We start from the raw sequence: 16,989 nt of genomic DNA on the forward strand, positions 1-16,989 counted from the left end.
ATTCCAAGAATCTATTCCTATCTATGAGCTCTAAAAGTCTCAATTCAGTAATTGATTTTATTGGCTGTGTTTATAAAAGTTTATTTCATAACTTGTTCGTTTTCAATATTTTTGAGGGCAGTTTGATAGTCATCGCACTTTATTCTTTATAGTGTGTAATACACTTTCGTGAATTCAAGTATGTCGTGATTATAAACGAGGACACGATTAAAATTGAAGTACGAATATAGGATTATATTTTTAAAAATCCAACATTTCCAGAATGGCTATCAAAATGGTCGTTTTTATGCAGATTTTCATATTACATGCATTTTATCTAAAATGGATTGTTTGTGCAGAAGAAGGAGTATGCTATATAGGAGATTCAAAGTACGGTTCATGTAATGTAAGATTGATTGATTGATTAAATATTGTTTAACGTCCCTCTCGAGAATATTTCACTCATATGGAGACGTCACCACTGCTAGTGGTTCATGTAATGTAAGAAGTGAAATGAGAATAAGTTTCTCAATTATTGGTTTATGTGAAAGGTGAATCATTATTTCCCTCATGCATAGCTCTTATCCTTGGACGAATTTGGCTCCACTTTTTTGGCACGCTGTTTTTGGCTATATTTAGCTCTAAAACTTCATAGTTATCTCGGATTTCAAACATTTCGGTTGAGTATCACTGAAGAGACATTATTTGTCGAAATGCGCATCTGGTGCATCAAAATTGGTACCGTATAAGTTTTACATTATGACCCCTGGGTCGAGGCCTCTGCTGGTGGACTGTTAGTCCCCGAGGGTCTCTATAGTCCAGTTGCTAAGTACTTCGTTACTAGCTTGAAAATACGGATGTATATTTAATTGCTGTTATAAAATTTAGAAATTCATTTCAAAATTAAGGATTATCTCCCTCATGCATAGCTCTTATACTTGGACGAATTTGGCTCCACTTTTTTGGCACGCTGTTTTTGGTTATATTTAGCTCTAAAACTTCATAGTTATCTCGGATTTCAAACATTTCGGTTGAGCATCACTGAAGAGACATTATTTGTCGAAATGCGCATCTGGTGCATCAAAATTGGTACCGTATAAGTTTTACATTGGATAACATTTTACTGATGTAAAACTTTCACTAGGTTTAGGTGAAGTACCATATTTTTTTCTATGCAAGACACCCAGGGCCGTAACAACTAGGGCTCTTTTTCTTGGCGGCGCCTGTTGCCACACATGACTTCCGGTTTGAAGGTCATACCCGAAAGACTCGTGATTTTCGTCTTTAATACCACGCGCTTTGCGAAGGAACATTCACCACGTATGCAAATCGTCTTCGGTTGGTCTATCAGGTGTGACTGGTACCGTATACGAGCCTTATTCTGTTTTGGTATTACTTCTGGTTTTCTTAAATGCCTTCTGATTGTTAAAGGTTACAGTGCTTGCTAAAATGATTTTAACCAAAATATATCTACAGTTGTAGTCAATTATTGTGTATCATGGTAAACTATTATTAATTGATATAGTATATCAAAGTATCAAACGTATTTGCTGTAGTAAGTATTGTATTATTTTAAAACACTAAATCAACGTATTTAACTTTTATCGATCAAAATAGCACGCAACATTTTTTAAAGTTCTTTAATATAATTCCCAGGGAAAGTAAATTACTGGCAACGTGTAACTTATTTTTACATATGTATGATGTTTGCGAGTGCAGTGATCTCTAATGGTAGCACGGGATCTTATTTTTTTTCTTTCAAGTAAAGTAACTTATGCAAGACATCGCCCACCATAACACATTTTCCATTCACTAGTGTTCCAGAATGGGAGATTTAAACTTTTCTAACTCGCAGATAAAATTACGGAATTACACATTGTTGTCCAGTTTACTTTAAGCTGCTACAAACGCGAGATATTTCATTGTCTACTTAACTTTCTGTTTCCTGTGTAAAAACATAAGCAATAGGAAAAACGATATACCATTAATTGTATCCCGTGGAGATTCGGGTTACAACATGTCCGCAGTACCCCTTGTTTGTCGTAAGAGGCAACTAAAGAGGGTGGCCCTTCGATGAGACTGCAAAAACGAGGCCCCGAGTCACAACAGGTGTGGCATCATAAAGACCCCTCCCTGATCAAAGACCGAAAGTTCCGAGCATAGGCCTAAATTTTGCAGCCCTTCACTGGCAATGGTGACATGTTCATATGAGTGAAAAATTGTCGAGCGGGACATTAAACAATATCCAACCAACCAACCATTTCAAAACTCAATAATAAATCAATATTGCCTGTATATGCGGTAGTGATATCAGTACTTTTCTTTCTTTCAAGTAAGATTAGGAGAGAAAAATGTAAACCTACTTGAGGTGAATTAAAAAAATCCATTTAAGTATTTATAGCAATCTGATGAAAACCAGATCTTCAACCCGCTCCTCTATTGGACACGAGATATGGCCAATAAAGGAGCGGATTGAAGATCTGGTTTTAACCACTACATTAAAAACACAATAAAACTATTCAATTAATTTTGCTAAAATAAAGAAGACGGATTAGGCCAAAATAAAATATATGTGTTTCATATTTCACTCCCCAAACAATTAGGTAGGATAAGTAGGAAAGCATTTAATTGGATCAAAACAGTTTATTTGAAATCTTAGTTTTTGATACGTTTTCAATATAGGTTTATATACATTACAAATACTTTTCACGTATTGAAGATCGATAGTTGTTCAAATGTAAATTGGAAAAACTCGAATGCACAAAGAAAATGAAATCCGGTTTGAAAATTATGGATTTTTATTTTATTTATGTATATATTGTCAATAGAATGTTTAGAGTCGGCAGCAAAAAGGTACATGTTGGTAGGGTTGGTAAACCGGAAATCCACATATAATTTATTTTGGCCTTATAACAGTAAAACACATTCAGTCATACTGAACACTCAGTTTGAGATGTACTTGTACGTTTTGTTCTTGTTGATAACAGCGAAGTTAATTTTGAAGTTACAATGCACTGTTTACACTAGAGTTTTTTTCCCTTGTAAAATAAATATCGAAAGCTGCATTGCAAGATGTTTTGACAGCTCTCCACACCCGTCCGGAATATTCAAATTTTATGTGCCTGCAATGGATAAATCTACATAAAATTATAGAATGCCTGCGCTCTCTCCCCTATGATAGCGCCGTTAACATATCAAAGTATCATATATAAACTTAATATTAAACAAATTGTATTGATGAAAAGTGAGTTTAATGAACAGTGATCAATCTCATAACTCCCACAAGAAATACAAAATACAGAGTGATCTGATCAATTGGTATGATTTAATTATAATCAAGTACGTAATTATTTTCTTTAAAAAAAAATGTTACACAGTAATATTGCTGCATTTCTACACTGTAGAATCACCTAGTTTTAATATGAAGATAACTGTCTTCAAATTCATCTTTTACAGTAAGACGATAGAATGTTGTTCTGGCTTTAGAAAAATAAAAAGTGAATGCACTGGTAAGTGGTTCAGTATATTAATGAAAGATGAAGATAACAAAAAGTTATCAATCTCTTAACTCCTACAAGCAATACAAAATAGTGAGTTGGGCAAACAGACCCCTGGATATACCAGATGTAGTATCGAATCAGTTGAGAGATATAAACACCATATGCAGGTGAAAATGGAATATTGCCATATAAATATGAGAAGTTGACGGTGGAGAAGCTGAAATCATCCCGTTTGTCATTGAGTTGAGTTGTTAGTTTGCCTTTAATATCTATTTCCAATAAAATGTCTAAGTATGAAGCAGAAGTGGACGACCCTGTTGTGTTCTTTATTTCGAGTTCACACGGATATATCGAATCGACATATGAATGAAAATTATTATTGTTAATAGAAAATACATTGTCGATATATCTAAATGTTGAATTGAAGGCCACAGCAAGGTATTTTTTCTTCTCACGCAGAAGGTTTTAAATAAATTCTGTTTCATAAGAATGTAAAAACAGGTCAGCTATCAAACAATCCAGTATATGTGGGAAAATAATAATGAGTGTGTTAATTATCAAATACAAATATTTGTAAGATTCAGACAAACCAGTTACTCGTGGTCAATAACAGCACGTTCACTTGACACCATGTATACATTTTTTGCTCACCAGTAGCTATACTTTCATAGAATAATTTGTTAATTTGCACAACAGATTTTTATCCAGCAGAATTTATGCACTCTATTCTACTGGGTATGGTATTCACATTTCATAGAATCAATTATCTATTGAACTGTGCACTTGAGAAAATTAAGTGAATTGTACGGAAAAATCCCCGCGAAAACTTTACTGAATATTCCATCTTTTATCTGATAGAGAATTATATATGGTTGCTTTGGTAACCATTTATAAATGTCCTTTAATCAGAATCAATTAATTGGGATTCATAATAAAATTTACAAGACATTTACTGGTGTGTCCAGGGGTCCGTGTTTGCCCAACTATCTATTTTGTATTGCTTGTAGGAGTTATGAGATTGATCACTGTTCGTTATCTTCACCTTACAACATAAATATTCTAATTACAGAATAGTATGAACTGAATTATTTAAAACTACCCAACATGTGTTTCATTACAACTTGTTCTTTGCAAACAGAGTGTGTTGGTTTCTTCGGAGATAATTGCGAAAAACAATGTGTGGATGGATATTTCGGAAAATCGTGTAAAGAGGTTTGCAACTGTACTAAATCAGAAACCTGTAATCAGTACGTGGGGTGCATCGAAAACAAAAGTAAACGTAAGTTTGGCATGTGGTTTGACAAATTAGAAAAAAAAGACATTGCTATTAGTCCATGCAAAGGTTTAAATGTTTGTTCACTTCATCATTATAGCACAAACCACAAGTGAGGTACACACATGAAGTATCCTTCATGCTATATACAAAAATGTACTCACAAAATCGATCTTACAAAGGACTAAATATCGGTATGGTGAAGCTCTGACATTACAATCAAGCTTCCCCTCAACTGATATAAAATATTATATCAAAATATGATTACACGATTATATTGATATGATTTCAACGAATTTCACTTTAAAGAACCCATATTTCTACATTAATGAGTAGTAGATTCGGAAAAAGCACCAACTAAGAAAGACAACAAAGAAGCATGCCCGCTTGTTAGACTAATGGTTCCTGCAATAACGACTTTGCTGATTCTAAGTTTCATCATGTGTTTTATGATCTGCTTATATAGGTAAGTATGCAAATCTAGAAATTCATACTTATGAGTATAAATTTGTAACACACGCAAATATTTTTAACTTATCAAGTTCGTTTTTCTAACTATTTTTCAAGAACACGAAGACAAGGAAAGTATAAAGTGGACCAAGCCATGAAAATGAAGTCAATCCCACAGAAAAAGTCACAAAACATTCAGTTGATTCGTTACATCAGCAATGCACACGAACATAGACAATACAGTGACATCGATATTACGAAATACACGTATAATAGAGAATTTGAAAAGCACGTGACACATGACTACAGTCGAATCATATTCACTAAATTTACGTCAGTGGATATCCCAGCAGACCAGTACAGTACGGTCATCATACGTAAGCCACACGTACTGGAGGATGGAGAAAGTGAAAGCAGCACAGACACTTCTGATGGAGGAGATATGCAAGAACGTTTGAGACACCCCTCCACTGGCCAACGTAGTGCAGGAAACTCTTTCACTGACCAACGTAATGCACAAAACTCGAGACCTTATAGTCTAGTTCACCCGAATGGATTTGACGAAGTCTGATTTTACCATCTAGGTATCTCTATCGGGACTAGAAAGTTTATGATTAGACGAAGAGAGTTATACAACTTTATTATTCATTATCATTTCATATCGCTTTCATCATATATTTGTTAAATACATTGCATTGGTCGATTCGTTGTGCATTTGTATACATTGAATGAATACTTATGATTTCTGAGGGCTTTTGGGAAACATGTATATGAGTTATACCAATTCTACTCACTTTCTCTTAAATCTACTTCGCTGGTATTTGGAATGATGAATATTTTAATTCTAGAGAGAATTCCCAATCTCATTAAATGTATCGTACCTATATTAGTCATTAGGGACTTAGGATTGTGCTCGAGGGACTTTCCTCAGATGCCTATTGCAAAAAGTAAATTGCTGTAAAGTATCTAGTATGATTACTATATGAAATGAATTATACCTTTCTTTATCTTTGATTTCCTTTCTTTAATCTTTTAAAAAAATGCAATTTTTAAATGCTGTTTACAGACAAATGTATCACAGATTAGACGACATAAGTAGTGAACAACCTATGAAGTATACGTTGTACCCAATATTTACAGTACACTATACATATATTGGAAATTGAACAACGTAAATGAATGGGAAATAGAAGAATATGTATAATGCTCTCCAATCGATAAATGGATAAATATCACCCAGGGTAGGTGATAAATACTGCTTAAATTTCTCCTCAGAAAGATTTATTTACTTAATGAATGAAAGATAAAAGTTGAAAATAACGAACGGTGATCAATCTCATAACTCCTACCAACACGTTCCTCTTAATGATGATCGAAAGATGAACTTATTATACGGCCTCCCCATTCTCTAATGAAATAATGCACTATCATCAAGAGTTGTGTAAAATATGATCGCAATTTTTTGTCGAATTTGCAAAATAAGAATTTATGGGTCCTTTTTACACCGAAGTATCCCGTTATTCAATTCATACAATGTTTCTCTAAAAATTGTTTGATAGAGAAAAATCATATTCATTGATTGTAAAATTTGAGAAACATCACGTATTCAGTTTTTTGAGAAAAAACCCCACCTATACCAAGTAATTTTTAATACGAATCCTCTTTTCAACCCCTTCCTTACAGCATGTATGGGAGAATGTGCGTGATATATAAATATGCTACTAAAGATTCTATGAAGAGAACACTTGTAATGAACAGTTTGTTGATGCCTTGAAAGAAAGAAATGTCTTGGTAGATTACAAGTTATAGGAGCTGACGGCTGTGTCAATTCAACTGGCCACTGTGCCAAGTTCGGATCTTACAGTACCATTAACCGCGGACGGCGTCGTCATCGACACAAAGCTAGTGCAGGCAAAATAACTGTCGTGTCATGTCTTGGTCCTAAATACATGTCAAATTTAAGTCGCTAGGAAAGGCAAGAATTCATTTTATTAACAGTGATCAATCTCATAACTCCTGTAAGTAATACAAAAAAGATAGTTGGGCAAACACGGACCACTGGACACACCAGAGGTGGGATCAGGTGCCTAGGAGGAGTAAGCATCCCCTGTCGACCGGTCACACCCGCCATGAGCCCTATATCCTGATCAGGTAAACGGAGTTATCCGTAGTCAAAACCAGTGTGTCAAGAACGGCCTAAGAATCGGTATGAAACACGTTAAACAGCATTTGACCCAATGATAGGTTCTATTGACAACTATATCGTTATAACGACCATATAATTTGCGAAATGCTGACTTCAATCGAGACGGTTGAAACCCCTGCACCATCAACTTGTTTGTCAGTAGCTTGCCTCGATTTAAAAACTGACTATACGCAGAACAAACTCTTGCTTATCGAATCAGTTGAGAGATATAAACAACATATACAGGTGATAATGGAATATTGCTACATAAATATGGGAAGTTGACGATGAAGAAGCTGAAATCATGAATCTATACAATTCTGATAATTACAGATGAATAGTAATTAGAACTAGTTAGTGATTTGAATTGACGAAGAAATGGAAGTTTTATATAGTGGTGTTTTTTTTTTTTACAGAAATCATTGGAATAGTAATTCATAATCAGTCACAATCCAGTTGTTCAAAATGAAATTTGATCCATGAAATTAAAACAATAGTAAGTAGGGTGGATATGATATCTAAACTTGATGACTAATAGATACGGGATTTCATAAAATACATTTTGTTGATTCTTTTGTACATGTTTCACACCTCGAGAAAACGTTTTTGGCGTGTACTAAGTTACTTTGTACACCCTAAGTCCATGCTTCATGGTTAAGTAACGGTACCATTTTATTTATAATATTAAACCAATAATTCTCAATGATAGGTAACAATCAAGTAAGGGCGTCGCTCTTTCTGATTGCGGTGTTTCAGTTACCAGTATTGGTATGGAACATTGAATTTTAAAACAAAAACAACATAAAACTTTGGTTGGCTTGGACGACCAACAGAAAGAAGAGATCAGACATGCTGATAGAGCGATGTAAATCTATTTTAGATCTCTCTCTCTCTCTCTCTCTCTCTCTCTCTCTCTCTCTCTCTCTCTCTCTCTCTCTCTCTCTCTCTCTCTCTCGTATCTGTTATACCCCATCTCTAACACTTCATGAAAATAGTACATGTATAAGATGTGTACTCAACATCATGTGTTCGGGTTTTCATCACAAGGTGATACATCTACCTATCTATCATTTAAAAGACACGGGGGCAATTTTATTTCACTCTATCAGGATATATGATCCGTTTTGTTGGTCACCCAAATAGTCTGTTTTCAATAAATAATATCTAGGAAACGTATGGAATTATATTCTATCATACTGGAAAATGTCCAAAAGAATAAGTTTAGTACATTATGTAAGTTCTTAAAGGTCAAGTACGGTGATTTTCCTAAAACTTGAGTTTTATACAGAAAAATGTCTGTCGTACACTTATGGATTAATTTCCATGGCAATTTTGATAAAAATCACTTGGCGTGAATTACACGGCGCTATCAAACTTTTACCTGAGCGATCAATAAATGTGTTGTGACGTGAGTTATCGCTCGTACCTTATGACGTCATCTGAGACAACTTTCGACTGCATTGATAGGGTTTTATAGTGTTTACATAGAAAAGTCCTGTATTTATGGTACAATGCGCTGCTTTGAACTGCAATGTGAAATCGGGACAGGGATTAAGTATATTTCTTTTCCCAAAAGATACTAAATTTCGAAGAATTTGGATACTGAAACTGAAAAGAGACACTGAGATTTGAGACAAGCCACGAGGATCAGTGAGTGACACTTTAATTAACGAGGATCAGGTTTCCATCATCCTGTTTGACTCCAAAGAAAGTGCAAAGTGATGATTAACTGGACATCCTACAAAACAAGTGGAGGGATGTATTTTAATTATATAAAAAGTTCAACCCAAAAAGGAGGGATGCACGCAATCCACCCCTCTCTACATCCACCACTTAATGCTTTAATGCGACATTGTATTCAATGGGTTTGCGATTGCACATAAAAATTAATGTCACCCATTACCTAGTTCGAATTGATTCTATTTCTTTTATAAAATGAAATATCTTTCGAATATTGTCGTACTCATACTATATTTATAAGGGACTCATCGACATCATTTCATTTCTTCACTATATATATATATTGAAAAAATAAAATATAGTAAAAATGGAAATGAATTTAATTTTAAAAACCCATTTTGATAAAACCTTATTTATTGCGAGGTCAGTCCAATTTCCAAAGCTTTTGTTTTTCAAGTTCATTATGAAAACAAGTTTTTCCTTTTCCTAATATGCTACATTCCTAATGTGCTACATATAGATCATGAATCATTAAGGCAAAATTTCACACCTCAAAATGCTACAATTCGTTAACTTTGTGCCGTAATATATCAATTTCGCATTTGACGTGTGTTGTGAAGAAATTACATGTACTAATAGGCCTAATTTACATTTTATGATATTGTATCTACATGTAGATGTTTGTTTTGTTTTTTTAAAAGGGGGGGGGTACAAATAACGTTGTGCACAATAAGTTTTTTTCTTTTGTCTTTTGTTGTTCTTTTTTCAAAAAGGCATTTTTCAGTTAAATATATATCTAGCTAAACACATTATAATTTGAATCTGATCAATCTCATACAAATAAATCCTATAATATAAAAAAAATCCAAAAGAACTATTAGTAAATTTGAAATCGTAAAAGTTTTCTCCAATCAACATCAAAACGTATGCCTTTACCAGACCATTCTTCGCGATAAATGAAAAACTATACTTTTTGACAACATAGATAGTTGCTTCTTCAACAAAAACGGAAAAATGAATGTTCATATCTAGTGATCAGTTATCCCAAAATCACGTTGTAAAACACCACTGATTCCACACACAATTACTATGAAGTTGAACTAAAAATATGCTGGAGTTTCTCATTGACATTATCTTCGTAGTCTTTGGTGAAAAGATCTTCAGTGTATTGAAAATTATATGGGTACAAGTTGTGCTCATTTGTTAACTGGCCTTCTTATATTGAACCATTCGATACATTAAATGAACCATGCAAGGTGAAGATAACGAACAGTGATCAATCTCATAATTCCTATAAGCAATACAAAATAGATAGTTGGGCAAACACGGACCCCTGGACACACTAGAGGTGGGATCAGGTGCCTAGGAGGAGTAATCATCCCCTGTTGACCGGTCACACCCGCCGTGAGCCCTTTATATAGCCCTTAATGTATCGAATTAATTCTTATTCCCAGAGTGTTTGGATGGTAATGGCCTAACAGTGCGTCTGTACTAACTCTAGTATCAATTTGTGCAAACATAAGGAAGACTGGTAAAGGAAATGCGACAGGGCTTCCGCAGAGATGAGATGTATGTTGTAGGAAATATCGATGTTTATCTTTCAAGTCACGTGCATATAACCAGATTACATTTTTTTCATAGAATCTGATAAAATAACAAATTATTTTTTCGATTAGGAAATAAAATTCATCAACCGTAGAATCCAGGAAGCAACATCTCTTGGGATATTTTATAGAAATATAGCCCAAACTGTAAATTCTAAACCGCCCATATGGTCTATGTTGTATAGTCTATAACAAAGAACAAGGGACGTGATTGGCTATATACCGCCGAGAGTTTTTTCATTTTTTCAACTTTCATACCATGCTTAATTATTCCTTTTATTTATACAACTAGGATGTTCTTCTAATCCCACTTACATGAAAATGACGTAATATTTTATTATGACGTCATGAATATACGCTAGCGGAATCGGTTGATTTGAAATAATTATGAATAAACTTTAACAGAAACAAATACTTTTGCATGCAACAGCCAGATTTATACTTTGCATGTTTAATTATCCATTAATATCTTTCTTCCATTATCAATATAGTGTCGGTTGTTGGCTGTAAACAATGTGAATTTAAAAAAGAATGAATGCAGAAATCGATTATTTTCGATACGAAAATTCAATATTTTGCATGTTATAGAACTTAAAAAAAACTTTTGCATGCAACAACCAGATTTATATTTTGCATGTTTAATTATCCTTTGATATTCTTCCTTCAAAATCAATATGGTTGCAAACAATTTGAATTTTAATAAAGAATGAATGCGGAAATCGGCTGTTTTCGATACGCAAAGTCAATATTTTGCATGTTATAGAACTGAAGCAAACTGTTCCATTATTTAACCTCTTAAACTTTTACTTACTTTGCGATTTAATAAGTACATGTATGTCCAGTCAAACACCGCATGATGAATGGAAATTATTCTACTTTCGTTTTTAAAGGTCACGGTAATATGTTTGGACGTCCTGTCTTTTCAAAATAGGATTATCTAAGGATAAATAACTGATACGTTATATCTCAAGAGCTAGATAGATAGGATGTCTGTTTCTTTTTTCGCTACACATGTAAGCAGACCAGTGATATTGTCCTTGGTGTATATGGCATAACAAGTAATTTATAAGACTCAATCGACGTTTTTAATCGAAGTGTATATATTTATGACCAAAAAAAAAAAAAAAGAAAAAGAAAGAGAAAACAACCAAGAACCATTTTATTTTCCATAATTCATTTGAATAGGAGGACATCGAACAGCACCTTCGAAAATATGATTGCGTTCTACTCAACAATTTTTGACCAATACACGCATTATTTTCCTCACTCTAATTAATAAAAGATTCTTCCGCAAAATGTCTATGGCCATTATAAAGTTACATGTAAATGCATAGTGTATTTTCCATAGCATACCAGTTTTTAATAGTCTTTGATCTCAATGAATATTTTTATATAGAAAGTTAAAATTGTAACGTTTAGAAAAAAATATTCTAGGAGAATCAGGGGACTGTAAATCCTATAAGATCGATGACGTTGTTCTGGAAAAGCGACCGTCAGAAGATAGCGTGAGAGTTAATAATGCAATATTGTAATGTTATTTTCTCAATATCACCAACAAGTAAATGGTACATGTTATATATGAATGAAGCGAGAAAATTATTACCTTTCTACCTGCAAAATATGATCCGCTTTTGAAACGAGATAAATGTTGGCCTATAACATCCCTTGTTCTTTTTAACACTTGAATATAGACTGAACTCTATGATTGTGGATGTTGCCAATCACAAGTCGTTGAACCACCACGGGTCATGAATGATACCCCTTCCGAATCATGCCACCAGCTCCGTAAACTCAAATATAAACAAAGGAATAGATGCCGTCAAACATAAGCAACCTTCTTTCTCTATCGTCCACTTCCCATATTTATGTAGCAATATTCTAGTATCATCTGCACATGGTATTTATATCTCTCAACTGATTCAATACGCAAGAGCTTGTTCTGCCTATGGTACGTTTTTAAATCGAGGCAGGCTACTGACAAACAAGTTGATGGTTCAGGGGTTTCAACAATCTCGTTAAAAGTCAGCATTTCGCAAATTAGATGGTCGTTATAACAATCTAGTTTGCCAATACAAGCTACCATTGGGTGAAATCCTGTCTGATTTGTTTCATACCGATAGTTACAACATGTAGGGCATTCTAGACACATGAATTTGATTACACATAACTCCATTTACCTCACCAAGATATAGCGCTCACGGCGGGTATGACCGGTCGACAGGGGATGCTTACTCTTCCTAGGCACCTGATCCCACCGCTTGTATGTCTGAGGGGCTATGTTTCCCCAACTTTAATTTGTATTGTTGATGGGATTTATGAGATTGAGTACTGTTCGTTATCTTTACCTTTCTTACATTCATGCTAAATAAAGAAACACCTGGTTAATGATCTGTACAGATGAAACAGGGGGCTTATTTTTGGAAAGCAAAGACAATGCTTTATCTTCATACAAAAAAATCAAGTAAATGAAAGGTAAAAATAACGAATAATAATCAATCTTATAACTGCTATAAGGAATACAAAATAGAAAGTTTGACAAACACGGACCCCTGGGTATACCAGAAGTGGGATTATGTGAAACCTTTTAAACACATTAGATAGTAGATTTTGATCAATAAAGGGAAAGGCAACCCAAAAAATGTATAAATGATAGGATTGATTATATGATAAAGATATGTCATACTATTCTGTTGATATACGGCCTAGATAAGCCTCAGTACTAATTTTAAAATGTTAAAGAATTTAAACTATCGCCATCTATAGACGCTACCATGATGTGGAACTCTTTTGTATTCAAAGCCACTAAAATCAATAATTTTCACGTCAAACCTTCTATTCCGGTTTTGATGGGATTCTAAGATTATCAAAGATGTGCATGTGGTAGATTTTACGAATACATTGTAAATAGGTGGATGCCTTTCTGTCAAGCAGTTAATTACACTAATGCGAAGGGGAGTTGTGAAAAAAAAAATTTCCCTGAAATTCCTGACCCAACAAAGTTATTTGAAAAGAAAATACTATATGAAAACTGTAGATCCATCATTTGTGTAAATACAGGTTGAAGTTTGAGAAACTTACATTTATGAAGAAACGACTACCATCTGCCTGGTCTGCGACTCGACTGAACGTCTTCTTTTCTTAAATTCTTCTTGCGAAAAAACGGGCTCAAATCTATACAGTTCCATACTTAACTGTTCGTGACTTGTAATTTTATAGTGCTGCTGATGAAAACACCGGAACCGACGGTGTGACGTAATAAATTAAACTACAATGGTATCTCTCTTGGCGGCGGGTAATTTGAAATATAAGATAGATTTAATTGTTAAGCAAGGATTTTTGTTGTTAAAGATGGTCATTTACAATATCAGTATGTAATACTGTATTCATAAAGGCAACAGTGTAGTTAGGATTGCCTTTCCCTTTAAAAGTGAAAAACAAAAGGGGTTGGTGTGTGAATTAGTCTCTTTAAAGACTAGTATAGCATGGGAAAGAATGTAAATAATAAAATTACACGGGAAAGTAAAATTTATGAAATGATAATGTGCATCTATACTTTTAGAAAAACAAATTAGAACATTTAGGAGAAAATGGGAAATTTTGGGAATTCAATCCTATCAGACCATGGGGCAGTAACAGATTACCTCCCCCCCCCCCTTTATACATAATGATTTTTTTGAAAGTGTGTATAAAATAAAGGTTGTTTGATAAATTTATGTGGGGGTTTTTGAAGATAGGGCCATTTGAATTTATAAAATTTTTGACAAATTCAACATGGCTCTTACGATGTTCCATACCGCATTAAAGACGACACATTGTAAACACAAACAGCGGGATAGGGACTTCCCAGAGAGGACATTTGTGAGAAATACGTATAAAAAATAGAAGACAGTGTATTATGGAAAGTGGTACATATTTTTAAATGTCTACAAATTCATGTCTTACGAAATTATACAGTGTATACTACATTCCCAAAATAACATGTACCTATTAACATGTTCAATACTAAATAAACAGTATGAAAAATGGTTCATTCCTAGATACTTTAATCCATAGACCCTATCTTCATATGATATATATGCAATCTTGAGTTATTAAATATAACTTTCAACATAAAAATCGTTGTCCACATTTCCAAGTCTCACACGATATATCTAATGTATGGAATCCCATAAATGTATATAATCAATAAAAAGGAAGCACATGGATTACCTTTGAGTTATACAATGCAAAAATGGGGGAAACCCTGATAAATAATGGCTCGACTATTGAGAATATGACATATTACAAACAATTTATGAATAATTTAGATTAATAAATTATATCAACCTACGATTGTAAAATACATAAATATATTGTCATATGTAATATTGAACACCTTTTCAATTTTCAGCTTACTTATAAAGATGTCACATAAGACAGAGTCCCAAGAATAATAAAGGCATATATTGTTTAGTAGCTTTAAATGGTATAATAATTTACAAATATTAGTTACTAGAAGTAAAACTTGAGCATTGACGAAGTTGCGCCGAGTCAAGTGAACTGTAAGACTAAGAGACGTTCACTCAACCTGTGTTCACTATATTTTCCCCACCCACAAATGTCTGCTCTGTAACAAAGGAACTCAAGTACAAGGGGGGGGAACCACAAACTGGTACAGTGGTGACAAAAATAGAAGCCGTTTAAAGAACTCTGCATATAATAAAAGTGACTATAACACAATAAATTAGTTGGTTGATTGTATATTGTTTAACGTACCGCTCGATAATTTTTACTCATATGGAAGCGTCATCATTGCCGATGAAAGGCTGCAAAATTTAGGCCTACGCTTACGGCCTTTGAGCAGGAAGGGATCTTCATCATGCCACACCTGCTGTGAAACGAGACCTCGGTTTTTGCGATCTCATCCAAAAGACCGTCCCATTTAGTCTCCTATTGCGATACACAAAGGGGTACTGATGACCTATTCTAACCTGGATTCCCACGGGACAATGGTTTTCTTGCCCCATTATTCACCTCTTACGACATGCAAAAGGTACCGAGGACCTATTCCTTCTAACCCAGATACCCACGGGACAACTATAAATAAAGTTCATATATTGATTTGGTTGCTAAAAGGGGGAATGTTTTATCCAACCCTCTGCTGGTGGACAGTTTGTCTTCTTACACCCAAATTAAAGACTGTTATGTTCCTTTAAGAGATATTTTTGATAATTCCTTATCAGACCCCATGTGTTCAACCTCAAAATGTTCTGCAAAAAATTGCAAAACTTGTGATATACTGATCACTAAAAATTCATTTAGTAGTAATCTAACTGGACGTAGTTTCTGTACCAAAACTTTTGACAATCTGACTTGTAAATCTTCTAACGTTGTCTACCCATTGAGTGTAACCCGTGTGGCTTAATTTATGTGGGAGAAACCAAGGGTTCACTTAATGAAAGAATATCGGGGCAGAGATTTCAAATTAATAATGGTGGTAACCAACTTCTTTACAAATATTTTAATGCACCGGACCACTCCATCTTGTCCAAGAGGGTAAGGATTTTAGAAAAAAAAATTACCATCACACAAACAACCCAACATTAAGCACCCCTTTTCGTAGACAACGAGAAGATCACTGGATCAGGACCCTAGGCACTGCATTTCCATATGGATGCAATGATAATGTATATGATGTGGGAAATTTGACTAGTCCACAAGGACATAACGTGAATGTGATGGGACTCTTTCCCAACACCCAAAGACCGAAACGCAGTCATGAACATCGTTCATATAAAAGACCAAATATAAATGATGTCACGTTGGATTCACCTTTGCCTTACATCAACAGACAATTAGGTCCACATCATATTCGTACAAAATTTTACTCTATTCCATTAAGAGTTTTACACACGTTATTTGAAGAAACTATGGCTAGTCTATACTTGGATTTTTCAACACCTGAATATAGACTGAACTCTATGATTATGGATGTTGCCTACCACAGGCTCTATAAACCAGCACGGAACATGGATGATATTCCTTCCAAATCATGCCGCCGGTTCCTTAAGCTCAAATTTACAAACAAAGGAATAGATGCCGTCAACATCAGCAACATTCTTCGTCATAAAAAGGTTCAATCGTGTATTCCAACTTATATCAAGTTCAAGTCTACACCCTGTACTTCTTACAGCTACACTTCTACTATTGCATCCAAACGTTTTAATTATATACAAACTTTGCAGTGCCTAGATATAGACCATCTTATACGTAATCCACCAGTATGTTCTTGTTCTTCATCTTCTTTCAACTATAGTCCAGCTGGACATGTCATTACTG

At 34.3% G+C, this 16,989-nt stretch overlaps 2 protein-coding genes across 4 annotated transcripts in view; both read left to right on the forward strand.

Moving 5' to 3' along the window:
* Window positions 1–16,989, forward strand: part of LOC125667355 (multiple epidermal growth factor-like domains protein 11) — a 48,536-nt gene that overhangs the window by 23,229 nt on the left and 8,318 nt on the right. The gene's annotated exons all lie outside the window — the stretch shown is intronic.
* Window positions 271–5,905, forward strand: LOC125683254 (uncharacterized). Its single transcript, XM_048924208.2, has 5 exons — window positions 271–369; window positions 3,436–3,488; window positions 4,618–4,758; window positions 5,089–5,218; window positions 5,320–5,905. Exons 1-5 carry the CDS (start codon window positions 275–277, stop codon window positions 5,771–5,773), a joined length of 873 nt encoding a protein of 290 aa, XP_048780165.2. The 5' UTR covers window positions 271–274; the 3' UTR covers window positions 5,774–5,905.

Source organism: Ostrea edulis, chromosome 6 (assembly GCF_947568905.1).
Source record: "Ostrea edulis chromosome 6, xbOstEdul1.1, whole genome shotgun sequence".
NCBI lineage: Eukaryota > Metazoa > Mollusca > Bivalvia > Ostreida > Ostreidae > Ostrea > Ostrea edulis.

Excerpts from the sequence above, each read along its gene's own strand:
- LOC125683254 (XM_048924208.2), top strand. The coding sequence starts at position 275 with ATGGTCGTTTTTATGCAGATTTTCATATTACATGCATTTTATCTAAAA. Across the intron at positions 4,759-5,088 it reads CATCGAAAACAAAAGTAAAC|TAGATTCGGAAAAAGCACCA; the intron begins GTAAGTTTGGCA and ends ATTAATGAGTAG. Across the intron at positions 5,219-5,319 it reads TTTATGATCTGCTTATATAG|AACACGAAGACAAGGAAAGT; the intron begins GTAAGTATGCAA and ends CTATTTTTCAAG.